Source organism: Staurois parvus, unplaced genomic scaffold, assembly GCF_062004578.1.
Source record: "Staurois parvus isolate SC_StPar_1 unplaced genomic scaffold, SC_StPar_1.0 ptg000142l, whole genome shotgun sequence".
In the NCBI taxonomy this organism is placed as follows: Eukaryota; Metazoa; Chordata; class Amphibia; order Anura; family Ranidae; genus Staurois; species Staurois parvus.
The window spans coordinates 4,176,593-4,188,847 of NW_028317938.1; the positions used below are offsets into that span (position 1 = coordinate 4,176,593).

Sequence of the window (12,255 nt, forward strand, 5' to 3'; positions counted from 1 at the left end):
TCATTAGGGAGATTTTCCTTCACTTCCTGCCTCGAAGACTCAACTCAACAGGAAGTGAGAAGATATATTTCCCATGTAATGTCCCCATGACAACTGTAAAAGGGCCAGTGCCCATATTGGGAGATTTTACCTCTATTACTGTTCTGGTTACAGCTCAGGATTTCGGATTTTCTCTCATCTTTATTCCTAGACACATTGGTGATCAGGACTGTTAAAGGGGATAAATCTCCTCAATGGGGACAAAGACTACAATAAAAACCTGGTAGGAGTTCTAACCCCTCCCCACACTTTCCAAAACAAAAATAAAAATGCCTTTTGTTACACTTTAACTAAAGGTTGCTTTACTGAAAATGTAGAACTTTTTCCTACAAAAGTAGACACACGTGGGGGTTATTTACTTAAAACTGGAGAGTGCAAATGCTGGTGCAACTGCACAGAAACCAATCAGCTTTCAGGTTTTATTGCCAAAGCTTAATTGAACAGGCTGAAGTTACCATACACATCTGCACCAGATTAATCTGCGTCTTATTGTATTGTAGTCAATGATTTTCTAATTGATGTTTGAAATGCTACAATTATGGGTTCTAATTTGTGTGGTTGCTTTAACAAACATGTAATATTGAAGTTGAATTGATATTGAATTTGTGCTGAAAAAAATAATTTTTTGTGTGTTGTTATTGCAGCTTGGTACAAGAAAACCCTGAAGTTGCTATGGACTCTATTGTTCACATGACACAACACATTTCCCCAACTCAGAGAGCTGAAATAGTGCGCATTCTCTCAACCATGGACTCCCCGCCATCTACATAGAGGTCTTGTCAGGTCTCTAGTCCACGGACTCTGCACTGGTTGCAAGGACTATGATATATAGAAAAACCAGATACATCGAACGTATAAAATGTACTGTAGAAATGTGTTTGTGTGCTGCTGAGATATGATCAGATGTATCATACATATATGTTTTCATGATAGAAGACACTGTAGATGATAACATAAGTTCTTGGCTGATATAAAAACACTAGAAAAATGACAAGTAGTAGCCTGGCGGCCAAGCAGGTTTCAGTTCCTATATCGCTTTGCCATGTTGAAATATTGCTGTGGACAGTGCATCCACTTTTATTATACCCTAATGTATGGAATATTTTCTGCCTTCTGAAACACTGGTTGTGAGAACACAGGCATACTTTTTCAGTAGCTTTGAATTACAACTGGAAAGCATCCTCATAGTTTACAAAATTGATGTGAAGTATTTATGATATCCTTAAGTAGGAATCTTGTGTAGGTTGAATATGCAACGATTGTTACCGGTCAAGAAGGAATGACTCTCCTATGATCTGAAACGTTGTTTGCAGGTGTGAAAAAATCCTGCTATTCTTTGTGTGTGTTAATTAACGAAAGAACTTAATCATATTTTATACCTAAAATAGCTTTTATTTCTATTTGTTAATGTGAGTTCCTTAAATTTTTTTTTTAAAGTATTTCCCCTTTATTGGTACAATGTGTGACACATCGCATCTATTATATAAAAACACTTTTTTGTTTTTTAAACAATTAGCAGGGTTTTGGATGTAAATCCTAAAGTACCCATCACTGCTTCCAGTTAGCCAAAGGATTGAATATATTTGTATAAAAATACAAAACAAAAAAAATGACATAAAATAAATGGAAAAATGCATGACTACTAGGCAGAGATGGGCATTCTTTCCATTGTTTTGTTCACACTGGCTAGTTTTTACTACTGTGTATTGCCAATTTTCACCTTTTTTTTCTAATTGTGTGTTTACTTTGAAGTACTTTTTGTTGTAACTCATGTTTTAAATGCTTTACGTACCATATTTAAATTACATATACAAATGTGTACATTCTTCTTCTTGAGACACGATGTATGTCCTGCAATCATTTGGCATTCCTGCTTAAAATAGGAGATGGTAGAGTGCATTATCACAATCAGACCTGTGGGATAGAGTTGAGAGAGGAATAACAAAGCTGCCTATAGATAATAGGTCATGCATGCAAGCACAATTCAGCGCATTGCATATGTATTACATAAACAGGAATACTTACCTTGGCCAAGCATTCAATTTCTTGCAATGGATAGGGACAGGAGGGGCATGTCATGTATCCTATCATTAGAATATTAGGAGGACTCTTCTAGCAGCCTTTTCTCCATCAGCTGACCATTGGCCATGTCTGGGATCATCGCCAGCTCAAACTGAATTTGGTTACTGTCACCTGTTGTCGGTGGATGCCTATGTGAGGCAGAAGGACATTTTATTCTGAAAGCTCACTCCCCTAGCATCCCCTTACTGATCCACACTCTCTTGCCACCTGCCCACTGCAGGAATCCACCCTGAAAATTAGCTAGTTTCAAAACGTACCAAGGGGGTTAATGTTGTTACTCCGTCATGAGGTGGTGAATAGACTTGGCAGTTAGTTGCTGAGTACTGTCACATAGGGAAGGTTACATACTTTCCCATACCTAGGAGGCCTGCTTCATTAGAGCAACCAAGCGAGAGCAGAGAACTGGTGAGGGAGCATAGATTGGTGGGGTGGGGTGGGGTGGTGTAGGGCTGTCAGGAAGCACTGTCATGCTGCATGAAAGGGACAAAGCAATAGTATCTAAATGATGCATTGTGGGAGATTTACTAAAACTGGTACACTTACAAGCTGATTGGCTGCCATGTATAGGTGCACTAGATTCTAACAGCTCGTTCAATTAAAGTGATTCTAAAGGTTTTTTTGTTTTTTTTTAAAATAACAAACATGTCTATACTTACCTGCTATGTGCAGTGGTTTTGCACAGAGTAGCCCAGATCCTCCTCTTTGGATCCCCTGCCAGTGTTCCTGGCCCCTCCCTCCTGTCAGGTGCAAGATGCTTGCTGTGGGGGGTGCACTTCCCAGCCGCTGCTCCATGTGTCTATTCACACACGGAGCTGCTGCTTGACCCAGCCCCCTCTCTCTTCTCATTGACTCACTGGCTGTGATTGACAGCAGTGGCTCCCTGTGCTGTGTTAGACAATGAAGAGAGGGAGCCCCAGAATAGTGGAGACTCCAGTCCACATCACTGGATCAAGAGGGGGCTTAGGTGAGTAATAGGGGGGCTGGGGGAGATGCTGCGCAGAGAAGGTATTTTTTACCTTCTTGCATAAAAGCATTGAACCTTTACAACCACTTTAAGCTTTGGCAGCAAAAAAAACCTGAAAGCTGATCGGCTTCTATGCAGATCTGCAACAGATTTTGCACTCTCCTGTTTTAGTAAATAACCCTCATGTATGTAATGTGCAAATATGGATATGTATTGTAACTGCAGCGCTTTACAATGTGAGGGCAGTACAAACTGTTGGCACTGTATAAATCCTGTATAATAATAATAATAATAATATACTACAAACTGTACATACGAACAAGCTATTTCAGACATTGGCATGATTTGTTAAAGGGAAATAAGTGAAAATAAAAATAATATAGGTTTTCCTTAAAATAAGAAACCAATCAAGAGCTTTACAAACTAGTCAAACGTGAGCAGGATCTATCCAGTTTAGCATTCCTGGAAGGCACTTTCTGCTTCCTCCCAAGATCTATTCTGCTACCGGGTCATGTGACTCACATGCAGTGCATTCCACCCGTTGGATGCATTACCTTGCACAAGCAGAGTGTCTAACGATATCCATTGACCTCTACAACAAAATGACCAGACCCATGGAGGTATTGAAGAAAAAAAAAAAAAAAAAAAAAAAACCTCACAGCATGCATGCAAATCATCCACATTAAAGCCAACAATATATTTTTCGCTTCAGAATTTCATGTTACAGCATCTCATTACGAGAAATAACAATTGTGTAATATTCATTGACCTTTGTGAAATAACACTCCTACCCATCAAATTATACAAATACATACCGAGAAATGTGTCAGTGCCTGTCTGTGCCATGTCAGCACTAAATTAAAGGACACTTGAAATGTTTAAAATATATCAAATCCATCTCTCCATGGAGTATTAAACACAATTTATTTTCATTTGCTCAGGTGACTGCATCACTTGTCAGTGGTTTGTTTCTCGCTGCCACTCACAAGTGTCGGTAGCCCCAGCAACAGTCATATAAAAATGTATGTAATAGCTCGGAGAGGAAAGCAGGATCTCTTCACGCACACTTTTATTTCCTAGTATATATCACAGATACATAATAAGACTGTTTTAAAATGGACCGTGAAGATCCTTTACCATAAATCGCCATCCTTCAATTTTCTACAGACAGTAGAGGTGGAACATAATATGAGAGCAAGGACTAAATGCAACATTATATTCATTGTTTGCATATTAAATCCCGAAACCAGACTTAGCAAAGCAGAAATAGTGTTAATGATGGATTATAAAGACTAGTTTTATTAGGTTTCAAGCGTGGCTGAATAATATGGTGTTAGCCATAGTCAAATGTAATATTATAGAGACAGTAGTATTCACAGCTTATTGTGAACATCAACGCACAAAAGAAAAATTTTTTTTTTTTCTTATGTGTTGATGTCAACAATAAGCTGTGAAGAATTGTGGTTACACACATACAAACATATAAATAACATTTTAGACATACATTTTAGTTTCATATGGTTTTCTGTTTTTAGATTCTATATTTTAACATGTAAATACTTTGTGTTGATGGTCTTTACTGAGAAAGTTGGTAGTTATATGTGGGTTTCTGTGATATTCTCAGTATTTGTCTCTTTTGCCTCTCTGGCTTATAAGACCATGAGGTACATTTCCCAAAATGGGAATCCGCTACAGTAACCACAGTTTCCTTTTCTGCTTTTATGGCCTATTTATCATCAGCAGGAGGCTTTCAGTTGCGTGGCTGCCACACTACAATGAGCTTGCCAAGTCAGCCCAGGCAAATTACCTGATCTTCCAAGAAATTCTCTGCGTTTTGCTCATTTCACACTGTAGTAATTAATGCCTTGTTGCTCTTGTAATATTATACCGTTTTCCCTCCTTAATCAGCCTCAAATATTAGTTTTTTCAAATTTTTTTTGGTAAAAAAATATGGCAATTTTACATATATCTTGGATCACAGTCAGAGAATGTTTTACAGTTTTTACATTATGTATCAATGTATCAATTATGCCTCTGTACCATACTTCTTGATAAATGACCATTTCAATGTAATCTTTCCCCTTATGGTTTGATTGTGTTTCTCTTTATCTTGTCATACTCATTGACTTTATGGCAAGTTCGCACAAGTCCTAAATAGTGTTATATAGTGAGTTGTGGAAAAAAAGATGAGATCCATGGGTGGTTCTTTGATGCATGCACTGGACAGTCATATGCAGTAAAACCCGCTTACAGTTGCAGGAAAATTCCCATTCTGTTGTCTTTCAATGTCCACCTGCCATTTCCTTGGTGGGATGAGTTGATACTGATCTCACTTTTTCCAGGCCAGCGAGAAAGTGCTATAGCCATTAGGCTAATACAGGGGTGCTCAACCTTTGAAGACTGAGGGCCACTTAAGTGATTTGGTAATCTGTCGTGGGCCACAAAAAAATGAAATGGTTCAGCATTTCCTCCTGTAGCCGCTAAGTGCTGGCAGGAGGGAGAAGAGGAGAAGACAGCTTTCAGCAATTGCAGGAAGAAAATGAAGAGGATCAGTGTCTGTGTATGCCACTTCTGCTGGGAGGCTTTCAGTAAGCTCTTCAAACCCGCAGGATATCGGCTCAGTGCTGCTAACCCGCAGGAAAGCTGCAGGTGCACTGCGCTGCACCTATGTAACAGTGTGAAAGCAGCCTAATACTATAGTTGTTAACCCTTTTATAGGTGCTAATATGCCTATTCCATTCGTTGTTTAATATACTGACCATTTTTCCCCTTCCAGCTCCTGCTGGGATCTCTACGCTGCTAGAAAGGTCCCAGGCGAAGTGCACTTGGTATCACACCATCAGGGAAAGGAGCTGGCGCTAGAGAAGAAGCATCAGCTTATGAGGCTTCTGCTCTCTCCATGACCACCTGCTTCCTCTGCTACCACACTGGCTCAGTGAACCCTGGGATGGAGGGTTGACAAGCCCAGATCGTGATCAATGGATTGCCGACCCTGGGCATGAGCCTCCCTGGTTTGAGGTTGAGGGCTATATTAGAGGGCTCCACAAGTTGAGCACCCCTGGGATAATATGATAGCCAAGTAACTAGCTTTTTAAGCAGTGGCAGTCTGAACACTTTTCTTGTGACAGATTTTCTAAAGATAAAGAATTTTAGTCCGTAAACAAAACACCAATTTAAAATGTATTTGCACCTACCTGCAGGCTGAACATTCCCAATAATGTTTTTTTGGTTTATATTGTATATACAGTTTACATTTTATCTTGCCATTTCAGATTTACTTATATTTAGTTGAGATTTGTGGTAATGCTATGAGATTGCTTTTAACAGACAATGCTGACACAGTTCTTAATTTACATTGCAGTACTCAAAGGATACAGTACTCCATTGTGGATAAAAACTACCAATAGTTGTATGTGCAGTAATATTAGATTATGTGCACATGATGTTTGTTTTTTAATATGGAATTGTGCAGTAACAGTAATGAAGGTTACTATTCAGATAGCTCTAGCTCTGGAGATATTTGCCTGACCTTGTGAGTCACTTACTGTCATGGAGGGGCTTTTCTACATGGAAGAGAATTTCTCCTGACAAATATCCAGAAAGTGCTATTCATACAGTATATTTGTAAATTCATGTTATGTTGTGTCTGGAGACCTTTTTTTTTTTTTTTTTTTTTTAAGATGGCTAAAATGGCACTAAGATTACACTAGATAGGTGTTCTGGGCAGGGGCAGACTGACCATTCAGACATTGCCCGAGGGTCCAGGGTCAGTAGAGGGCCTGGTGAGAGGCTCACTGGGCACAATTCACAAAGCGGTATCTTACCACATCCAAGTATGCGGTAGAATACCGCATAGCATTTAAAAAAAAAAAAAACATTTGAATTCACCAAAAAACGCTACTAAAATACCACCTGAGTTATTTTGTCAAGTCATGCGACATTTTAGTAGTGAAAACATTATGGTAATGTTTCAGCTGTCAGCGGGGTTCCCCTGTAAAAGAAAGAATTTCCGGCAATTAAAAAAATAATTTTAAAAACGGCATGGGGTCCCCCCTCTGTCCATACCAAGCCCTTTGGGTCTGGTATGGATTTTGAGGGGAACCCCACACAAAAATTTTACCAGACCCTTATCCGAGCATGCAGCCCAGAAGGTCAAGGGAGCACCTCCCCCCATCCTGAACCCTACCAGGCCACATACCCTCAACATGGGGGGATGGGCCTCTTCCCCACAACCCTAGCCAGTGGTGGTGGGGGGCTTATCGGAATTTGGAAGCCCCCTTTAGCAAGGGGGCCCCCACATCCCACCCCCCCTTTATGAATGAGTATGCGGTACATGGTACCTCTACCCATTCACAAAAAAAAAGTGTGTGGAAAAAAAAAGAGAGGAGACAGTCTTTGACAAGTCTTTTAATAAAAGAAGAAAAATAAAAGAATGTCCCCCGAAGTAGATCCAACATCAATAACGATGCTCGCCGCCACTACCCAAAAGAAGGGAAAAAAAAAGGCTCCGAGCTCGATGCTGGCTTCTGGTCATCTGACTGTTCCACTGGCTGGACAGTTCTTAAATATGTAAGGGGCGGGGCCACCTGGGGACATCACATGCGTGACTCTGCCCCTTGTGGAGTCAACTGGGGGGGCATGCTGGGTCAATGATGTCACAAGGAGGTGGGGACACATGCAAATATTTAAATAGCTTCTGAAAGGACAAATATATAGACACCGCAATTACTGACTTTTTTTTCTCAGAATACATGCTCATTTTCTATCCTTCCTTCATCATTTAGTGGGTAGCCTACCTGGAACAAGCATGTGCATGTTGATTGTATTTATACGTGTCCCAACACAGTCTTCAAAAACAAATCTGCAATGGCAGCCTCCTATTTCTATCATGTATACAAGAAAATAAGCCAAATCGGTACCACGTCACCACGTTCATGACAGTCTAAAGGTGAAAAGACTTTACAGTTAACACATGTGGTCTCAAATATATCTAATTATTTGATGTTTTTATTAATCCCAGTATATAAAATGTAAAGTGGTTTTACACCCTTACATATACCCAGTGAAATACTTAGCTTTAGGTGATACACAGAAATTACGCAAAGCCTCCTACATAAGTTGTACCTGTTTACTTGCAGCCATCTCTCCTGTAGAGCCTTCTACAACACACAAAATTAAATTAGATTTTTCTCAGTAGCAGAAAGCAAGGGGCAGGTATCTGATGTCACACACATTGCAGAGCTAGAGCCCAGAGTTCTCTGATATCTTAGCAGATTTAAGGGAAGGGACATACCCCACTGTACACAAGCTCATAGAAAATCAGGCAGAGCTGAGGCTATGCATTACCAGCTATGTGCTGGATGGGGAGGTGAGAGGCGGGCAATCTCCCAGTAGGCTGTTGTGTCAGTTCAGAGATCTATCAGTGACTGATATAAATAGCAGAGAGAGGAGAGATCAAAGAGGAACCACACTTTGGTAGTTTGGATTTAGGCTAATACATGCTTTGTTCATTTTTCATGTCTGTAGTTTACAAACACTTTAAGACAAGTTTACAAGCTGGTAATATCATGAACCTATGACCAGGTCTATGAAACATTTATTTGGCTCCCCCAAAAAATTAAAAGTCAGTAGCTACAAATACTGTAGCTGCTGACTTTTAATATAAGTACACTTACCTGCTGGGATCCAGCAATGTCCTCACTGATTCTTAAATTGGCTTTGAGTACAGGCTCCATCATCACAGACCATTTCCTACTGCGCATACACAAAGCGTGCTGTGCTTTGTGAATGGTCTCACAGTCTTTTTGGACCTGTGAAGTGTCCCAGAAGGCTGCGGGAAAGGGGGGGGGGGCTTCCAGCTTAGATCGCCACAGCCACTGATCGGAAGTGGTAGCAGGTACCTGTTAAAACCAGGTACCCTCTCCCCCACAAATGTGGCAGGATGCAAACAAGCAGTACTTCCCATTTTGGGTGAAGTTCCTCTGTAAGATGGGATGCCACTTCACAACTGGAAAAATATATACTATGATACATCTATGATGAAAGGGCTAAATAAGTACTTACCTAGGCAAAGGTGTTAGGCATGTCATACGGAACAGTGTTGCAGTGCAAATGTTGAATGCTCTGTACTGATTTTTTTAATGTCTTGTCTCACATTTATTATACTGGGATTAATAAAGATCAATTTATATATTTGAGACCTCCACGTGGTACCTGTAAAGTCTGAATAGATTTTTTTCTGCCCATTTCTATCATGATGGACCCCTTTGTTAGATGAATAGAGCAATCTTAGTGACCGGTTCTCTATGAAGTTGTTTTCTTTGATTCAGAATTCCAGCTCGACAGTTAGCACTGGATGCCCTCTTGGTTATCTGGAAGAAGAGTGAGCCAATGCAATTAAGTCATCTAAAGGCACTGATGCGATGTAGTGTTCAGAAAGCAGCCACACACATTGCTATGTTCTCAGTGGATTACAAAGACAAAGCTGCACGCTTTTGTGCAGAACTCTGAACAATAGAAGACACTATAATGGCATAATGAGAGAATAGTGAAGTGTCATCTTAGTAATGTTTACATTGGCTATGTAAGCAACAAAGCCCAAAGTCTGAGGATATATGTTGTAACAATGTTTATTTAAACCTGGATGGTCAGGTGGTGGTGCTATAATTTGTACAGACACACCTAGAGTAATTCTGGCCAGTCTATATTTAAGAGGTTGCTACAATCAGTTTTCCTATAGGTTGTGTTAACAGAATTTAGAATACTACAATCTGTGTTATTTTAATATGTATTATAGGTTTAAAATGCACTGACTTAATTCGTTTTTTAACTTTTATTTTGTGTTGTTGAGGACTTTGCTATGTGGCACACGCAGTGTTCTTCTCAGTTGTAATACTGTGCCTCTACCATTGAATCGTTTCTTTTTTTTTTATAGATGTTACCGTAAATGCATTGATGGGTCCAAATGTGACACTGACATAGCTAATTTTTAGAGTTACATTTTTGCAAGAATGCTATTAGTTCTTGCATTATTATTTAGCTGACTGCTTTGACAATTGAGTGGATTGGAACTGGCAAGTTGTATGACGCTACCAGAGTGCTGAACAGGTGAAAACACTTTTCAGGTCTTTAAACGCACATGGATGTGTGTGGCTTATCCATTAGAATATGATGAGGTTGACTGTTGTGGTCATTTTTTGTATTTTATATTGTTTTAACTTGACTGCTACAATCATGTGTGCAAGGTACAAACAATTATTATATCGTGCTCCTGTTGGTGATGACACGACCACCTAAAGATCTTTTTTTAGATTTGAATTAGGGCTCTATGCCCTAATTCAAATGCATGGTCATGACCTGTAAGTATCTGTACGCTGTGACTTATTGCATGCTGCCTATCTCTTCACTGACACAGGAAAACCACAATATATTAGAATATTTCCAACCTGAGCAGCACAGTTTTTCTGTGGAGGAATTATAGAGATTAGGATATGCTGCCATCTGTATCTCCTGTTATCACAAGACAAAATGCACCTAGGTTAAATCATATCAGCACCAGTTTGATGGGAAACTATAGTCTATTTTTGGTGAAGGTATAACTTCTTATTGTATTATTTACTTAAATGAATGTACCTTTCCTGATACATATGGAATATGGTGGCTTGCATTGCAGCTCTCCATCTGAAAGTGCTAGTTGCTTATCATGCGGAACCATTGGCTTCAATTTTGGGCCAGCCAGTAAGGCAGAATTAATATGCAGATTAAGAAAGGCAGATGTCCTTACCTCCGTACTTGTTCCAAGTTAGTCATCAGCCACACAACTAGCATTTACAAAATAAGTCAGCAATATCCGTCTCCATGTTCCTCTCAAGAAAGGTTTCATTCATAGTATTTTTTTATGTATTTACATTTTACATGCTTGTTGTACTATATTTACATTATTACTTTCTTAGTAGACTCACCTTAATAGCTTTCTGTATTTCAATGGAATCATTCAACAGCTGCTAAGATATCTCAAGTCATGCTGACCGTGTTTTTTTTTGTCACGTCAAACCTACTCCTAGGCTTGTCTTGTGAGAAGGAGGGGTAGAACACAACCTTGATGCAGCACTGCTAAAAAGGAAGCAGAACCTGTATATGTAATAAGCAAATATAGCTGCCCCCATGTACCTATACAGATGAAACATATACACAGAAACATCATTTTAAAAAAATAAGTTTTTTTGTAAAATTAAGCTAGTATATCTAAAAAGAATAAATATAGTTTCCCCTTAAATGGCATGCCAGGTGATCAAAGACCCCTGTCTGATTCCCATTAACATGTTATTTTGCTTGTTTTTTCTTAATTTTGGATGGACTGTCAACATACCACAATGCAAGAGAAATCAAAGAGCAATACTTTTTTCCAATGTAGTACACCATAACACATAGCTCCTGTCTGTGTTTTGGGGTATACCAAAACACCCTAATATTGAGATATGTTTTTTTCACGGTGTGTTAGGTTGCCATTAAGAAATGGCAGCAGAGTGAACTGTGGAGCTTGGATTACCATGTCTTGCAGTTAAACATGCAAAACATAGTAAAACATGTTTCCACATTGATTTAGTGTGTTTTTAACCTAAAAACGTATGTACACTTTCATTGCATTTCTTTCATAATTTTTCAAGATGTTTCTGGATAATGTGTATAAGTCATGTCAAATATTGCATGAAGGTCTGCAAATGTTACATAAGGCTACATACATTTCTCCAGAAAAATAAAAGCTAGAGATAAGCCTGGAGTACTCGGTGAACACAATGTTCTGTAGTAATGCTCAAATGTAATGTGATAGAATCACTAACTTACAAATAAAATGCCAGCAGTTACAAGTCAGGTTTTGAATACTGTTACTGGAATACTGCATAGTACTGTACTCATATAATTTACCTCAATAAACTTTAAAAGGAACCTTTCTTACTGTGCTTTCATTATTTTGCTGCATTCATTGATCATCTTCTATTGTAAGGCAAACACCCAAGACAGGGTCCCCCCCTCAGGGGACAATAAGACAGGGAGACATTTGCCTTTTTGGTCCAATGCAAATATTACATGTTGTGTTGGTGTTGCCTAAGTGGACATGCTCCACCTTTCACACCTCAGTCAGAGCAGTACATGCAGTCAGTGACAGCTGC

General features: G+C 39.2%; 1 protein-coding gene across 1 annotated transcript in view; it reads left to right on the top strand.

Annotated features, from left to right (window-relative positions):
• The window catches only part of ACACA (acetyl-CoA carboxylase alpha), a 535,652-nt gene extending 523,621 nt beyond the window's left edge, over positions 1-12,031 (top strand). Inside the window, exon 55 of the mRNA XM_089673600.1 lies at positions 684-12,031. Coding sequence (XP_089529726.1) covers positions 684-810 — 127 coding nt within the window. The 3' untranslated portion in view covers positions 811-12,031. The remainder of the gene's footprint in view (positions 1-683) is intronic.
• Positions 12,032-12,255: the final 224 nt, after the last annotated feature.